Source organism: Trachurus trachurus, assembly GCF_905171665.1.
Source record: "Trachurus trachurus genome assembly, chromosome: 13".
NCBI lineage: Eukaryota > Metazoa > Chordata > Actinopteri > Carangiformes > Carangidae > Trachurus > Trachurus trachurus.
The window spans coordinates 7410605-7428845 of record NC_139892.1 but is presented as its reverse complement, the minus strand read 5'-3'; the positions used below and the strand labels follow the sequence as shown (position 1 = coordinate 7428845).

General features: G+C 45.1%; 1 protein-coding gene across 1 annotated transcript in view; it reads right to left on the bottom strand.

Annotated features, from left to right (window-relative positions):
* sorl1 (sortilin-related receptor, L(DLR class) A repeats containing) overlaps positions 1 to 18241 on the bottom strand; it is a 99730-nt gene that overhangs the window by 28064 nt on the left and 53425 nt on the right. Inside the window, exons 7-20 of the mRNA XM_083985037.1 lie at positions 16578 to 16679; positions 15836 to 16005; positions 14260 to 14452; positions 13543 to 13660; positions 10582 to 10655; positions 8815 to 8903; positions 8542 to 8720; positions 7468 to 7654; positions 5495 to 5623; positions 5117 to 5202; positions 4016 to 4188; positions 2258 to 2389; positions 2063 to 2154; positions 487 to 733 (exon numbers count right to left, since the gene is read on the bottom strand). Of these exons, the coding sequence (XP_083841163.1) occupies positions 487 to 733; positions 2063 to 2154; positions 2258 to 2389; positions 4016 to 4188; positions 5117 to 5202; positions 5495 to 5623; positions 7468 to 7654; positions 8542 to 8720; positions 8815 to 8903; positions 10582 to 10655; positions 13543 to 13660; positions 14260 to 14452; positions 15836 to 16005; positions 16578 to 16679 (1971 nt within the window). The remainder of the gene's footprint in view (positions 1 to 486; positions 734 to 2062; positions 2155 to 2257; positions 2390 to 4015; positions 4189 to 5116; positions 5203 to 5494; positions 5624 to 7467; positions 7655 to 8541; positions 8721 to 8814; positions 8904 to 10581; positions 10656 to 13542; positions 13661 to 14259; positions 14453 to 15835; positions 16006 to 16577; positions 16680 to 18241) is intronic.

Below are 18241 nucleotides of genomic sequence, written 5' to 3'. Positions count from 1 at the left end.
AGTTTACTCAAAATGACATCATTCAGGCAAATTCAACACAGGACTGTTTAGCCTGTAAAAATGTCCTAAATGACGTTGTTTCGAGTAAACTCTGGACTATCTCCCTTCAGGACACTTGGATTGCAGTGAACGAGCAGTGTGGAGGAATATTAAATGGTTTTTGTGTAGTTTTTTGGACGTTTTTCTGTCGGTCCCTATTACTCTCATATACATTTTCATTGGACTACGAACCGGCCTCCCGGGTCTCCAGATGCACTTTGAGGAATAAAAAACTACTCTGGAGTATTCATCAGCATGAGGGGGAGTCAACAATGAGCTAATGCAGTTAAATTCACTGCATTCTTCAAGTTTTTCACATTTGATATATAAAATATTAAAACATCTAATCTAATAAATATCTGTCTAACTGATCTGAGGAGTTCCACAGGGCTCCGGTCTGGGCCCAATAAACCAGTTTTAGTTTTAAATGTCTGAGTGTGTGCTGACCTTGAAGACGGCGATGGCGTACGGGTGTGGCAGCCCCTCCATCAGGACGCTCCTCTGGCCGCCGCTGAAGTCGGCCCTCTCGATGCGGTCGCTGTACGCCTCGGTCCAGTACAGCCACTGGTCGTCGGCCGTGATGCCGTTGGGCCAGCGGACGCCCTCCGACACGATGCAGGACACGTTGGTCCCGTCCATGAAGCTGCGGTACACGCCGGCGGCCCGGTCGCCCCAGTCGGTCCAGAACATCAGGCTGAGGGAGGGAACAGGGAGTCTTATGCTGCGTTCAAGACAACTCGGAAGTCGGAAAAAAACGAGCTCCGAGTTGTCAAAAACGAATTGAAAGGCGTCGAATTCGGAAATTACAGGTCGGAAACTTGGGTATCATTTCAGAGCTCCTAATTTCCGACTTGACGTCACGACAACATCAAAACATCGCGGCCCTCGTCTTAAACTGTTAGAATTTTTAAGTTATTTGTTGAGGTTTTAATATATTTTGTGTTTTATTGCAGTAGCCTATATAAAATACGTTTATAGCTGTGATTGTTGTACGGTGTGAAACTGTGGTCCTCGTATGTGACGGAAATCAAGTATGTAATGGTTATCAAGGCTATAACGTTATATGTGCACTCATCTGCGGCGTCGCCTCTCCTCTTCATTTTCCTCCAAAACAAATATAATTTACTGCTGCATGTATTTTTCGTATTCAGCGATGAGCCACAATATGCCAAACTTCCTTCAGGTATCCATGTTTTTTCTCTTCTGAGTTCCTGCAGCGTGAACGCAATGACGTCGGAAGTCGGAAATTTCCGAGTTAGGAATTCCGACCTCCGAGTTGTTTTGAACGCAGCATAACTCTTCCTCTTCTATCGGACAGGAAGTTTGAGCTTTGTTCGATTTATCATAAACAACGAGTCAACCAGACGTTTCTGTGTCTGAGCTCTGAGGGACGAACGGAGGAGTTTGACCTCGTTCGTCTCCAATGACGACAGAGTCGGGAGGGAAAAGAGAATAAAATCATCTGCTGACGGAAAGAAAATAAAAGACGAGCAGCAGCGGAGCTCATCGTGAAGGAGAGAAAGAAGAAGAAACGTGTTTAGAGAAGTGGAAGCAAATGTTTGTGACGTGAGATACAGAAGATGGAGAAAGTGTCCGGTCATCTGTTTAGAGAGGAGGAGGAGGAGGAGGAAGAGGGGGAGGAAGAGGAGGAGGAAGAGGAAGAGGAGGAGGAGGAGGAGAAGAAGGAAAAGGGTGAAGAGGAGAGGAAGAAGAGGAAGAGGAAGAGGAGGGGAGGAAGAAGATGAGGAGGAGGAAGTGGATGAGGAAGAGGAGGAGGAGAAGAAGAAGGAAAAGGGGGAAGAGGAGAGGAGGAGGAGGAGGAAGATGAGAGGAAAGGAGAGGAGAGGGAGGAGAAGAAGGAAGAGAAGAAGAGGAGGAAGAGGAGAGGAAGGAGGAGGAGGAAGAGAAGAAGAGGAGGAGGAAAATGAGAAGAAGAGGAGGAGGAGGAAGAGGAGGGAGAGGAGGAGAAGATGAGGAAGAGAAGAAGGAAGAGAAGGAAGAGGAAGGAGGAGTGTGTGTTCACCTCTCTCCCGGCAGCAGCACCAGAGCTCGAGGATGTTCCAGGATGGAGGAGTTGAGCAGCGTGTGACGCAGATCTCCATCAGGGTTAGACACCTGCACACACACACACACACACACACACACACACACAGAGGTGAGGCAGTGCTGATGTTTGACCTTTGACCTCACTCAACTCAACTCAAACACACACACACACCTCGATCTTCTGCGCCCCGGCGTCGACCCAGTACAGCAGCCTGCTGATGGGGTCAAAGGTCAAGGCCTCCACGTTCTGCAGGTCCTTCCTGACCACGACCTCCTGACCCGAGCTGCCGTTCAGACACAGACGCTGCACGAGACAAAAACACACGTCAGAACGAGTGCTGCTGCTGGCGGCCATGTTTACCTGACCCAGTGCAGGACTCTGCTGTGAAGGTGGAGACATGCGGCGGTGGAGGTGTATTTGCAACAATTTAAAAAAAAAGAAAGAAAGAAAGAAATTTGAAGGAGCTGCGGCTAGGATTTAGGAATGGCGGCCCGCTACTCCTAAATGCATGTAGAGGAAACACTGCACAGAGTGAAGTTGGAGTTTCCAGTACTCGCGAGTACGAAGGTAAACTACAGATAAGTAAGTAAGTAAGTAAGTTTAATTTATATAGCACTTTTCATAGATAAAATCACAAAGTGCTTTACAACAAGGGTAAAATGCAATAAAATACAGTACAGTGATCACAACAAAAAAATACACAGATAACTCTCTTGCTCAGTATCTACTCTTTGCACCTCGATGACGGACCACAGTGTGTTTTTCCGCAGCATCATTTAACTCAGGTGACAGAATAGCAACAGTCTCAGTACAGATCAGTGGTCGCTGTTGTCATTGTGTTTTTAAAATTAGCGGATTTGATTCTCGTGTCGGATGTCGCGCTCGAGTGCTAGTGGAAAAGCCCAAAAAAAACTGAGTGTCTCAGTCGTCTGGGCTTATAAAGAAAATTATTATTATATTAATATAATTATTATAATTATTGTAGCCCATAAGTTTAACAGGACAGCTGCGCCGCGCCACCACTCCTTAAAAAAATCCTAGAGGAAACACTGCAGTGGGTTCACATGGAGCCAGATGCTCCAATCAAAATCGGTTCAAACCAAATGAAAATGCTGCGTATGAACGATGGATCGATCAGAATAAACAGGCCCAGAGAGCTGATACTGAAAGTTGTCTGGTTACGTTGTTTCCGCTCCGTGTGCGTAGCGACGTTTCTTCACTTATAAATGTGTTTTAATCTGAAATTTGCAGCTGAGTTTATTTATTCATGGTACCTATTCACTGTATTCTCCACTGTATTTGTATCATTGCATTTGTTGTGTTCGGTATATTTTATCCTATTCTATTCTAAAGCTTGACCAGGGACAAAGACTGCAAATTAGCTGAAGCTAGACGTCTTATATGCATCACATTTTCCCAGTTTTTGTGGCAATGTTGTATATATCGTTCCTGTCAAATAAACATTTTAAATAAATAAATACCGTAAATGCTTGAATAAAAGAGTCAAAACTACGAACAATTTTTGGAGATGTTCCAAGTTTTTTGTGTGACAGAAATAAATTTGTGTCATCAGCAAAAATGACTTCAGAGGAGAGGAGTTTACAATCACAATCATTTACATATGAGATCAAAAGAAGCGTCCTAATATTGATCCCTGTGGGACCCCATACTTCATAATGTTACGCTGTGATTTACTGTTATTGGCATGAACATTTTGCTCCCTGTCATGTATATAACTTCTGAACCAATTTAGCGCTTTGCCCCCTGACACCATCATTTCTTGACAAATGAGTCAATTCAGATTAAAATTTCTCCCATCGACGTGTTCACATGACGCAGTTTTATTCAGATCGGCATTTATTTCTGATTTATTCTGATTATTTGTGTGCATGTAGCCATGGCTACAGAGGGTCAGAGGTCAGAGGTCACCTGTATGGTGTCCAGCGAGATGTCGGCCCAGTACAGACAGTTCCTGTCGTAGTCGAAGTCCAGCGCCACGGCCTCTCTGAGCCCGGCCAGAGGCAGAGCCTGGTCGGCGCCCGTCGCCAGGTCGTAGCGATGGATGGAGTTTCTGACGGCGTAGAGGATGAACTCGTTGCTCTCTGGGGGGACACGAGGGACAGGAGGGACAGGAGGGACAGGTTAGAGACAGTAGAGATAAGAGACAGTAGAGATAAGAGGAGACCTTATAGAGGGGGTAGAGACATTAAAGACCAATACAGTAGACATTAAAGATCAGTAAAAACAGTATAGAGGGAATAGAGACATTAGAGATAAGAGACAGTAGAGACACCAGAGTAGAGACAGTAGAGACAGTAGAGATGAGAGTAGACGCCTCTGAACCCAGACTGTCTCCAGACCAACCTGAGGACAGAACCAGTTCCACCAGATCGACTCTGATTCATTATTCATCAGCTCCAGGCAGCAGCTCATCAGTTATTTAAGCAATATATCACGACAGGCCATGGTATATGCTCATTATACCACGGCTAAGGGCCGTTGTTCGGCAACAGTCCGTTGTCATGGATACATGACAACAACTTCCATTCATACCAGTCATACGTGCCTGAGGCGGAGTGATAGCCTACGCTGTGATAAGGTTTTAGAATAGTAGCCGTGGTATATGCTCAATATACCACGGTTAACAACCAATCAGATCGCCGGATTTCACCTTTCCGTTTTATAATGATTATTAAATACTGTTGTTATCACTGATGAACACGTTGTAACTCGTTGATTTAAACAACGTAAAAATCACAGGATTTTATTTATTTCTTCTGTTTTGTTGTTGTTGTTCTCATTTTACACCTTTAAACTGAATTAACTTGAACTTTACATCAAGTCTCACGTTAAAAATGTTTAGATTATTAATTATTTCACTGATTCATTGATCTCTGAGCTGCAGCCACTGACTCTGGATCAGCTGTTTAACACATTAACAAACAAACAAACAGTTAAAGGATTCATCTGTTTGTTTATTTTGATGTTTTTTAAAAAAATAATAATAAACTAAATAAAGTTTAGTTTCACCTCCGACGGGACAGGGCAGCATCTCTCCGTCCAGCCGCGACTCCACGTCTCCTCCACTGCAGCTGTCGCCTGGAACCTTCCTGTAGCTGCAGCCGCAACACACACACACACACAGAGAGTCACTTCCCTCAGTCGGACACTTGGGGGCGCTCTCAGCAAGCGAACGCCGCCGCAGCAGCAGCAGCAGCAGCTCTGGAGCGGTTTGTATCCAGACCAGCTCTCAGGTAATTACAGCTCATTAACATAATAAAAACTAACGACTGCGGCTCCTAATTATCAGGTTGGAAGCAGCAGCAGGTGTCTGTGTGTGTGTGTGTGTGTGTGTGTGTGTGTGTGTGGTCATTAAGCCGTTAGTTGCCGGCGGCGACGGGCACCGACCCTTTGCTGCGGCGGTACGAGGTGCCGACGGGACACGGGACCGGAGGAGCGTAGAGGTCGCCAAGGAACTCTGGGTCAGGAACACAGACCTGCAGGGAGAGGTCCTCACTGAGCCGGAAGCCATAGTCACTGTGGAGAGGAGGAGGAGGAGGAGGAGGAGGAGGAGGAGGAGGAGGGGGAGGGGGAGGAGGAGGAGGAGAAGGAGGAGGAGGAGGAGGAGGAGGAGGAGGAGGAGGAGGAGGAGGAGGAGGAGGAGGAGGAGGGGGAGGAGGAGGAGGAGGAGGAGGAGGGGGAGGGGGAGGAGGAGGAGGAGAAGGAGGAGGAGGAGGAGGAGGAGGAGGAGGAGGAGGAGGGGGAGGAGGAGGAGGAGGAGGAGGAGGGGGAGGGGGAGGAGGAGGAGTAGGAGGAGGAGGGGGAGGGGGAGGAGGAGGAAGAAGAAGAAGAGGGAGAGGGGGAGGAGGAAGAAGAAGAAGAGGGAGAGGGGGAGGAGAAGAGGAGGAGGAAGAAGAAGAGGAAAAAGAGGAGGGGGAAGATGAGGAGAAAGACGAAGAAGAGGGAGAGGGGGAGAAGAGGAGGAGGAGGAGAAAGAAGAAGAGGGGGAGGAGAAGGAAAAGGAGGAAGAAGAAGAGGAGGACAGGAAAGGTGAGGAGAAAGGAAGAAGAAAATGAGGAAGAAGAGATAGAAGAAGATAAGGAGGAGGGAAAATAAGAAGAAGAAGAGGAGGAGAAGGAAAAGGAGGAAGAAGAAGAGGAGGGGAAAGAAGAGGAAGAAGAGGGAGATGAGGAGGGGAGGAGAAAGAATAGGGAGAGGGGAAAGGAGAAGAGGATGAAGAGGAGGAGAAGAGGGAGGAGAGCGAGAGGGTGAAAAAGAGGAGGAGGAGGAACAGGAGGAAGATGAAGAGGAGGGGAAAGAAGGTGAAGAAGGAGAGGAAGAGGAGGAGGAAAATAAACAACCGGTTAACTTCACTTTTTCAAACATGGCTGTTGTTCCGTGTTTTTAACACTTTAAAATGTTTCATATTTAAATCTGGTTCTTTAAGTTGATACATAATGTTGATTATTATGGGTTATAAAACGGAAAGGTGAAATCCGGCGATCTGATTGGTTGTTAGCCGTGGTATATTGAGCATATACCACGGCTACTATTCTAAAACCTTATCACAGCGCAGGCTATCACTCCGCCTCAGGCACGCATGACTGGTATGAATGGAAGTTGTTGTCATGTATCCATGACAACGGACTGTTGCAGTCCGTAGCAAAAGACAGCTGATGTTTTTACGATGTTAAAAAACGGACTAAAGTAGTTGAATTCACATGTTTAAGGTGAACTTTCACCTCCGGGGAGGTTTAACAATGGTAGAGTGGATTGAGCAGTGACTTTCACCTGAAAAAAAGCGGAGGAAAAGACGAGCTGCAGAGCTAACTTGGAGCTAACGTCTGGAGAGGTGGGACTATTTTTTCACAGTGAGGCTATTTTATTGGATAATATGTATTTCTGGTTGAATAAAACTACATGAAATTGATTGCGTATCCCTCTTTTATATTGCCTTTATTCGTAACCGTTTTATAAAAGCAATATATCACTCCAGTCCGTGGTATATGCTCATTATACCACTCCAAGGGGGTTGTCGTCCCTCCGCTTCGCGTCGGGCCGAACAACGCCCCTTAGCCGTGGTATAATGAGCATATACCACGGACTGTCGTGATATATTGCTTAAATATAAAGTGTTTGAGGTAAATTTGATGAATGAACTCTGACCTCAGTGGTTTTCTCTTTGAACTCTTCTCTCTGATAAATGTTTAGAGTCCTGAACTGTGTGTGTGTGTGTGTGTGTGTGTGTGTGTGTGTGTGTGTGTGTGTGTGTGTGTGTGTGTGTGTGTGTGTCTGTGTGTGTGTGTGTGTGTGTGTGTGTGTGTCTGTGTGTGTGTGTGTGTGTGTGTGTGTGTGTGTGTGTGTGTGTGTGTGTGTCCTACCACTCGTAGTCCTGGCGTGTGCAGGAGCAGTTCGCCACGGTAACCGGCCGGTCGAAGTCCTCTCCGTTGAAGCAGGTGGCGTGCGGCGCTCGTCTCTTGAACGTCACCTCTCGTCCCAGCAGACACTCGTTGCCGTGCTCGTCCGACGGAGACCAGCGCTTGTAGTCGGCGTCCGAGCACGGGACGCCTGGAGGGGGACGACAAGGGAGAGACAAGAGGACACAAAGGGTTAATCTGTCTGTTTGTCCTCTCTCCTCTCCTCCGTGCACACTCCTCCCACCAAACTCCCTCTCCTTTCCCTCCACCTCCTCCTCCTCTTTCTCTCTGCTCCAACTCCTCACTCCACTCTCTCCTTCTTCTCTTTCTCCTCCTCCCTCTCTTTCTCTTCCACCTCCTCCCTCTCTCCTCTCCTCCGTGCACACTCCTCCCACCAAACTCCCTCTCCTTTTCCTCCACCTCCTCCTCCCTCTCTTTCTCCCCTCCTCCATGTCTTTCTCCTCCACCTCCTCTCTCTCTCCTCTCTCTCTCTGCTCCAACTCCTAACTCCACTCTCTCCTTCTTCTCTTTCTCCTCCACCTTCTCCCTTCTCTCCTCTCCTCTCCTCCACCTCCTCCCTCTCTTTCTCCTCCCACTTCTTCTCCTCCACCTTCTGCCTCTCTCCTTTTCTCCTCCACCTCCTCTCTCTCCTCCCTCTTTTTCTCCTCTCCTCCCTCTCTCCTCTTCTCCCCCCACACTCATTCCTCCCTCTTTCTCGTCCACCTCCTTTCTCTCTCTCCTCCCTCTCCTTCTCCTCCAGCTTCTGCCACTCTCCTCTTTTTCCTCCACCTCCTCCTTCTCATCTCTCCTCCTTCCACACTTGCTTCTCCCCTCTCCTTTCCCCTCCACCACCTCCTCTCTCCTCTTCTCCCTCCCTCTTCCCTCTCTCCTCTCCTCCCTCCACACTCTCTTCATCCAATCAAACTTTATTTCTTTATTACATTTCATTAAAAATGCAACACAAAGTGCTTTACATAATAACCCCCCCCCCCATTCCTCCCCTCCTCCACCTCCTCCACCTCCTCCTCCTCCTCCTACCCAGGACGTCGGAGGTGTTGAGCTGCAGGATGAGCCAGCTGTGCCTCTGGTTGGCGTAGGAACCGAAGATGGTGAAGATGGTGCTCTTCTCCCCCGGCTCCGTCAGCAGCTGGTAGACGTAAACCTCCCGGTCCGAGAACTGGAACTCCGTCCACGTCTCCCCCTCGTTGGTGCTGAACCTGACGGAGACACGGCCACCCCCCATCTGTTAATACCGCCTTAAAACCGCCTTAAAACCTCCAACAGGTGCATTAACAAGCTCCACCCACTCACTTGAGGTGTGTGGTGGCTCCGCCCTGAGCGATGGCCATCAGGATCCCGCCGTGGTCGCCCCAGGTGTAGAAGTGAGGACCGGCCAGAGCCTGAGGACACAGTGATGTCACAGTGATGTCACAGTGATGTCACAGTGAGGTCACAGTGTAAATGAGAGGTCCTTTACCTCAGACCTGATATTTACAGTTATTGAGACAAAGTTAAATTAATACGGGAGGTCAGATCTTCTTATTTCCTGAAAGACTTAAGTCGGAAAAATGAACGACTAATATAAGAAAAGGAAAATATAACTTGTAAATGTTTTTTAAAAGTCGTTAAAACTTACAACAAAATCATGTAACGTTCACCAAAACGAAACAAAAATAGTTAGCAACGCTATTTTGACTGTAGCAGTCATTTTAAATTCTCATATCGGGACTTGTGGGTCAGAGATCCGACTTCACCGTGGTGGGTTCAATATTAAAATTAAAACTTCCAGCTCAGAAATTCCCACTTTCAGGTAGAACCTGAACGCACCGTGACTCCTGCTGCTGGAACAGGAAGTCCATTAGTCCAGTGGTTCTCAAACCAAAATGAACCTTGAAGGGAATTTGTTTTTTAACTGTTTAACACAGGACAAATATGCAGCTTTGTGCAAATGTAACTTAAAGCAGAAGTAAGCGATATTTTTGTGTTAATATAAGTCTTAAATAGTTATATCTTCCGACAGCAATCACTTATATAGAGTGTTTGGACCGAAACACGGGTCTCTCAGTCACTCTGCTCCGCTCTGAGCCGAGGAGAAAACTTTTCTTGTATCCTACAGTTTTTATCCAATGAGGAGAGAGAACGTCATGAAGGGCTGTGTGTGCAGCCAAGGGATGCGCGTGAATGTGGTGACGTAGGGACGAGGACCAATAGATCCATGACGAGGGCTGCTAACTCCGTCGGCTGACAAGAAGTTATGGTGCGTTCAAGGCAACCTGTAACTTGTGTTCTTCCGACCTGTGAAGTCATACCAGTTCGATCTGGTACGAGTTCACGGGTCGGAAGTTACGAGTGGCCGTTATAGTGACTTTCACAGGTAAAACAGGTCGGAGAAACGTGAGTTGCGGGTTGCCTGGAACGCTACAAAGTCATAAGTCGTGACTTGAAGCTGTAACTTACGGTTTCAAAAGCCTGCCTGGAACGCAGCATTAGCCAAAACGACCGGATCGCTTACTTCTGCTTTAACTTTACATGAACAAAAAACAATGAAACAAAGTAAAACACATTATTATTGTGTTTTACTTTCAAACGTCATTGAGCTGTTCGTTAATCGACATGATCCTGTTACTTTTAAACACATTTTGTTTCTTGTTTTCTGCAATAATTTAAAAAACATTAATCCTGCAGATAAAACCACAGCTCTGTTCATTTGTTAAAAAAAATAAATAAATAAATAAAAAAAAGATAAAGAACATTTAGCTGAAGCTCTTAAAGTCATTACATTCAGTCCAAATAAAAAGTTTTTTTTTATTCTGCGGATCAAATGAAAGCTGCATCATCATCTGTTTCCTCTCTGGGAACCGCCACAGAGCTTTAATAAGGTGATAATGAGCCAGATGTGGAGTTTACAGCTTGTTCCAGACGGCGGCTGAATTATCCAATTAATGCAGCGTTAGAAAAAAAAAGAAAAAAAAGAACCCAACGTTTTACAGGCGGAATAAAAACGTTGAAACGCAGGAGAAGAGATTCATCCCGTCAGATCAGATCAGTATTGAACTAAGTGAATGTTTTCATCCTGACCTCTCTCCATCGGGCCCCGGCGCTGCTCGACACGTAGACGTTGGGTTTACTGGCCAAGTTCCTGCCCACGGACCCTGTAACCACAGCAACAACAACATCATCATCATCATCATCATCATCATCATCATCATCATCATCATCATCATCATCATCATCATCATCATCATCATCATCATCATCATCATCATCATCACTTTAACCCTCCTGTTGTCTTCCCTCTTGTTCCCTTCCTCCATCCATCTTTCTTTCCTTCCTTTTCCCTTCCTTCTTTCCACAATCCTTTTCCCTCCCTTCCTCCCTCCTTCCTTTCTCCCTTCCTTCTTTACACAATGCTTTTTTCTTTCCTTCCTTCCTTCCCTCCTTCCTTCCTTCCTTCCCTTCGTCCTTACTTCTTCTTCCTTCCACTTTTGATCCAAGTGACCCTCCATCTTTCTTTCCTTCCTTCTTTCCTCCCTTCTTCATCCCTTGAACAAATCTGTTCCCTCCCTCCATCTTTCTGTCCTTAGTTTTTCCCTTCCTTCCTTCCACAATCCTTTTCCCTCCCTCCCTCCCTCCCTCCTTCCTTCTTTCCTTCCTGTCTCCCTCCCTTCCCTCCCTTTACACAATCCTTTTTTCCTTCCTTCCTTCCTTCTTCTTCCTTCCTCTTTTGATCCAATTGATCCTCCTTCCTTCCTTCCTTCCTTCCTTCCTTCCTTCCTTCCTTGACCCAGGTGGACAACAGGTTAAATAACTGTGTGACACGTAATAACCAACATTGTTTCCTTGATAAACATCAGATTTCTGTCGTTTCCTCGCGGCAGAAACTAAACGACTTCCTCTAGAAATCTGTAACGCCACGTGAAGAAGTTTAACGAACGTTTGTCTGATGAGAGAAAAAATAAAACTTTTATCATTTTGTGTAAAAGTTCAGTTTGATATCGACTCAAACCGACGTCTGAGCTGTTGTGTGTCAACATGGCTGTGTAGTTCTGTGTGTGTGTGTGTGTGACGGTCGAGTGTCCGCCGGCACTGCAGCTGTAATTAGTCCGTCTGTTAGAGAGCGATAATAAAACCAGTGGCACCAGATACTGCCAGACCTCCTCCTCCTCCTCTTCTTCCTCCTCCTCCTCCTCTTTCTCTTCCTCTTCTTCCTCCTCCTCCTCCTCCTCCTCTCTATCTCTCTGGTAAGGGTTTAATTAGAGGCAGCGTCTGAGAGCATCAACAAATCAATGCTTCCCAGCAGCTGTGAGGAAGAGGAGGAAGAGGAGGAAAAAGAGGAGGAGGAGGATGAAGAGAAAGAGGAGGAGAAGGGGGATGAGGAAGAGGAGGTAGAAGAGACAAGTAGGAGAAAGAGGAGGAGGAGGAAGTGGAACAGGAGGGAGAGGAGGAAGAAGAGAAAGAGGAGGAGGAGGAAGAAGAAGAGGAACAGGAGGAGGAGTTGGGAGGGAGAGGAGGAAGAGAAAGAGGAGGAGAAGGGGGGTGAGGAAGAGGAGGGAGAAGAGACAAGGGGGAGAAGAGGAAGAGCAGGAGGAAGAGAAAGGGGATGAGGAAGAGGAGGGAGGAGGAGCTTCCAGCTGCAGAGGAGAGAAGCTCCACACAGACACTGTGTGACAGGAAGTGGACGGAGCTGCAGCTCAGACACCACAGAAGAAGAAGAAGAAGAAGAAGAAGAGGAGGACTGGTCTTGTTTACGGCGCCGGACTCGGTTCGTCTGTCAGATCCAACATGGAGGAGGTTCACCGGTCATCGTCCGGTCACACTCACACTGAGTCACTGGAGAACACGTTCACACAGTTTCACTCACCGATCACCGATTGATCCCAGCGAGCAGATTATAACCGATAACTGATCAAGTTTATTGATCCTGTTTATTATAAAACCTCCTCCTCCTGGTCGTATCCCTCCGCCGCTCAGACTAGTTCCAGGTTTAACCCTCTAAATATAAACAGTCATGTGAGGAAATTAAAATGTATCGTTCCTTCGTTCCTTCCTTCGTTCCTCCCTCCCTTCCTTCCTTCCTTCCTTCCTTCCTCTTTTGATCCAATTGACCTGATCTGTTCCCTCCCTCCATCTTTCTTTCTTTCCACAATCCTTTTCCCTTTCCTTCCTTCCTTCATTCTTCCTTCTTCTTCCTTCCTTGAACGAATCTGTTCCCTTCCTTCCTTCCTTCCTTCCTTCCTTCCTTCCTTCCTTCCTTCCTTCCTTCCTTCCTTCCTTCCTTCCTTCCTTCCTTCCTTCCTTCCGTTTTGACCCAATTAACCCAATCTGTTCCCATCCTCCTTCTATCTTTCCTTCCTTTTCCCCTTCCTTCTTTCCTCCCATCTTTCCCTTTGGTCCTTCCTTCCTTCCTTCCTTCCTTTCTTCCTTCCTTTTTGACCCAGTTGACCCAATCTGTTCCCTCCTCCTTCTATCTTTCCTTCGTTTTTCCCTTCATCCTTCCTTCCTTCCTTTCTTAACCCAGGAGGACAACAGGAGGGTTAATATTAATTTTAACAACACTGGGAGATTTGAGTAATATAACTAATCAATATAAACTAAAGAAAAGACTTAAGACTTCAATGTTTTTGTAAAATGTTATTCTAAAAGAAATAAATACATGCAATTTATAGTTAGGAACTAATTAAGATTTATTCTTATTTATTCCCGCTTAAAACAGCTAAAATCACACACAGGTGAATCACACCATGGTGAGATGGACAAAGCCGTCTGACGCCTTCAGAGAGAAGATTATACAGTAGCAGCTCATCAGTCTGGTACGGGATTTTAAAAAGATCTCAAAACCTTTTGAAATACTCTGCACCGTTTCCCCCAAAAAATACAGTTTTCAGCGTCCAAAAAACGCTGTTTCCATCCAACGATAAAAAAACGTATGCAGATTCATAAAATCCGTATTCGTGTGGACGGGCTCTGAATTATGTCGTTGTATTATTAATAATAACGACATAATGACATAATAACTATAACAACAGTGTCACTTCCCACCTGTGGCCATGATGAGTCCGGGTGCAGAGTCCTTGGATAAGATGGGCATTCTCCTCAGCTGGATGTTGAACAGCTGGCTCCACCTCTGGGCCAGGTGCAGGGAGCAGCCTTTACCCAGCTGAGGGACAGAGACCATGATTTTTATATAGATGTGAAAATATCTTAAAGGGATAGTTCAACATTTTGGCAAATTGGCCCATCGCCATAATCCCTATAGTCATAGCAGTAGGTTCATTACCTTTAATTGTCGGTGCAAGCTATTTTTAGAACGGCGGAGCAGAGCCGTGAGCTGCTCAGAGCTACGCTACGGAGGCTCATGGGATTTCTTGGTTTCCCTCATCAAACTCATCAAATACACAATCCAACAACTCCAAAATGCTCTGGTGGACAAGTTGTGACTTGCACATTCACCACGCTATGAGATAATAACACAACGTTACCAGACAGAGTTGTTTTAGAGGGAAATACAGAGACTGCTTGATGAAAAACTGTCCCCGACGGGAACGCGCATCAGTGGTTTTGCATGAATTTCCCTCTAAAACAACTCTGTCTGGTAACGTTCTGAGCAGCTCACGGCTCTGCTCCGCCGTTCTAAAAATAGCTTGCACCGACAATCAGAGGTAACGAACCTACTGCTATGACTATAGGGATTATGGTAATGGGCCAATTGACTGAGCTGTGACAGCCGGCGGACAGAGAGGCGGTGGCGTCTCCTACCTGACAGTCCACGGTTCCTCCCAGACTGTCGGCGGCCGGCGGCTGCAGCAGCTCCCAGGTGCCGCCCTTGTCGAAGGTGATGACGGAGCGCATGTTGTCCTCGCTGACGGAGCCGTTGATGAGCGTGGCGATGAAGACGCCGCGCAGACCCTCCACCCGGTGCAGGTCGGCGAATGGCTCGTTGGCGAAATACCTGAAAGAAGAAGAAGGAGGAGGAGGAGGAGCAGGAGGAGGTTTTTAATTTCACAGCAAACAGAAAACGAGGACTTCATTACCTAGAATCCACCTGACACACAAACACAGCTCTGTGGCTCCACGTTAATAAATCCTTTATTACAGTAGATCATTAAGGCCAACAACAGAGATTTTTTTTTTAAGATCCTGAGAAAAAAAACTCGCAAACTTTTTAATCTCAGAATTTCTGACTTTTTTCTCATAATTTCTGACTTTTTATCTCAGAATTAAAAAAAAATCTCTGTTGTTCTATATCACAATGTACAGCACAAACATGAACGGTGGCGGACGTGGTGACAGACAAGACAGAGGAGAAGAATGTATTTTTTAAGGTGGCTATGGCTCCAGAGATTAAACTCTTTCCCATGCAAGCAAAAGTCAGACTGAACGTCCCTGAAAATGTCAAATGGTGTAACCACAAAAGAATGATAAAATATTCAATATTTCATCCACCTAAAGTGGATTTAAGTGTGCTAATATGAAAAAAAAAAAGTTTATTTTGCATCTGAAGTGTCTCATCAAACCTATGAACCCTGGTTGAACTCTTTGTTTTCATGTAATCAAAGTCTTAGGTATTCACAATATCAAAACAAACTGGCTCTCTCACAACATGAAGGCATCTTGTCCCTTATCAAAGGCGGAGCTGCATTTTTTCTTTGATCCACCATCCCACCAATAAAAAAAAAAAGATTAGGCTATTTAGGTCATTTGAGAGAGAGACAGAGACAGAGAGAATCATCAAAGTCAAAAATAGTCAAAAATATTAAAGGTCCAAAAGAGAGTTCAGCTTGAAAATGTCTCCTTCACTTTAAACCTGTTTTTCTCAGAATTATCCTCCCAGAATGCTGAATTTGGAGAAAACAAGCTGTATTCAAATGAGGATAACTAAAACGTGGAACATGCTACAAACTCTTTTTTTTTTCCTGGTGAAAGTAGAGAGTCTCTCTTTTCATTTGAGATATGCTGTGTCATTTTAGTCAGAGCACAACATATTTTGTGGCTGTGTGAAAAGTAGTAGAAATCCTCAAAAGTGCTGGCACTGGCTGTACACTGAGGGAAAAAACGGCAGTGAACGAGTTAAATAGATTTTTTATTTTTTTTGCTGTATTTCTATATTTACATTTTTAATGCATGTTGGCAACTTATCATAAAAACACAATTTTTTTCTATAAATACTGAGACAAATTATGTAAAATTTATCAAGAAACATTGTAAAAAGTGAGTTGCATTTATTTTCATGTCTAAAAAAAAACACCAGTAACAGCACTCGACACTTGGTTGCATCACGTCATTGACCCATATACTGGAACAGAATGTATATAATGCATGTGTGTGTGTGTACCTGATGAGTGTGTTGCTCCCCGAGCCCTCAGGACTGTAGTACAGGACGTTCTCCAGCGACAGGGAGAAGGACAGACCCTGAGTGTCTGAGATGTACAGGTGTGTGACGTTGTTCAGGTGGTTCACACACACAAACACCTGGTCCTCCGAGGCGTCGGCGATGTAGTACTCCTGGTACACAGACGAGAGAGGCGTGTGCGTGAGTGTGTGTGTGTGTGTGTGTGTGTGTGTGTGTGTGTTAGTGTGAACAGTGCGGAGGTGGTTCCTCCTCCAAAATAAGAGCGTGAGCTGTGTCTTCCATTTTTAGAGCCACATCGTTCACATGTTTGATCGGATCAGGTGAGTTCAGGTAACTGCAGCTGTTCTGTTATTTAACAGTCACTCATCAGCATTAAGGAGCCAATCAGAACGGAGAACTGAAACAGAACAATTGACCTTGGAAGTTTATGAAGTATTTCTGATTCTGAAATAGATTTGATTAAATTGGTTCAAAAGTCTGTGAACAATACATCATCCCTATTTTATAATGATTCTCTAACCAACTGTGAGTTATAAATCTGTACATTTACAAACTAATTATTATAAAACACATCTGTATCAAAAAATAAGTAACATCTAGAATTTATAGAAAAATATTCTTGACTTTTCTGTGATAACATAAACCGAGTTTGGACATAAATACAAACCGAATGTGATGTTGTGCAAAACAAAAAACAACGTCAACGTGTGAGGAGGAGACTCACTGTGATTGGATGACGTGTCATGAACTGGGCGGCTTTCATTGGCTGGCGGTTGTAGGAAACCCAGAGTTGAACGGAGGAAGGTTCGTGGCTGCCGAAGAGTTTCTGGAGAGAAACAGGACAGAGAGAGAGAGAGACGAGTTTAAACCCTGAACCCAAACGATGGGAACCAGGAGCCACAGTTTGGATCTGACGAACTTCATCTGTCACTGAGGAGGAAAAATGTGAGTTAGCAAAAATATAGACGATGAAAATCCCCAAAGACGAACACAGAATTATTTCTTTTCAAATCCCCAATTATTCCTTTTTTGGGAGAACATCAAGCTGTTGTATTTTATTTTGAAAAAGCTCATCCATTAGAAGTTATACTATACTACACTATACTGTATGGAGCTTTAACACAAACATCTACCTTTATACTGTAGGAGCTTTAACACAAACATCTACCTTTATACTGTATGGAGCTTTAACACAAACATCTACCTTTATACCGTATGGAGCTTTAACACAAACATCTACCTTTATACTGTATGGAGCTTTAACATAAACATCTACCTTTATACTGTATGGAGCTTTAACACAAACATCTACCTTCATATATTTTTTACTCTACTATACTCTGTATGGGAGGTTGTGGATGAGGAGGAGAGTTAATTCTTGTTATCTGTGTCCTGATGATGTTTTTCTGTCTTAATCTCTCAGCACTGCAGCGCTCCACCGTTGGGGAAACATTAAATGTCTAGACTTGAAAAGTTTCCCAGTGGGGTACAGAAAAAATGTGTGCGTATATCTGTGTCTATGTGTGTGTGTGTGTGTGTGTGTGTGTGTGTGTGTGTGTGTGTGTGTGTGTGTGTGTGTGTGTGTGTGTGTGTGTGTGAGAGAGAGAGAGATAAACTCCAACTGCACGTCTCATTGTCATTACAAATACAGTAGGAAATTGTCAGCTGGTAGAAGCCGAGCTCTGATCTCTCATGAATTACAAGCATGCAGAGCAGACTGAGTGGAAGACGTGAGCATTTCTCATGCCTGTGGTGAGTTACAGTGTGTGTGCGTGTGTGTGCGTGTGTGTGTGTGTGTGTGTGTGTGTGTGTCTTAGGGAGAGACAGAGCTCCCCTCTGAACAGTCCTGGGGAAATACTCCAGATTTTTGGAGAAGTGACTCAGACTTTCATTTGAAAGTCAACGAGGCTCCGCACAAACACACAGTGATGATGACACGACACATTTACTGTGGTGGAGCAATAAGGAAACTCTCCTGTGGCTGTGAAGGACCTTAAAGCTGCTGCTGCTGCTGCTGCTGCTGCTCTGTACGTACGCTTCTCTGCTGCTTCAGCCACTGTTTTCAAAACGACAGATTTTAACAGAATAAAATAGAAAATACTTTACCTAGGCTAATATTTGTCTGCTACAGGGCAGAGAGATGAAAATGCTGCTAGCTGGTTACCATGTTAATGTCAGTAGGCATAAGGAGCAATAGAGATAAAAAAAAACAAAAAAAAAAACAAGAGCGAACAGTGGTGTTTGACGCTGAACTCACTATGTTTCCTCTGGACTGATGGGTAGACTGGTAATATTATTAGTCAATGCTAAATTAGTATGGAGTCCTGTAAGAGTGCCATAAAAAAGAGGACGTCTATGAGAGAAAATTCAATATACCAGGAAATAAAC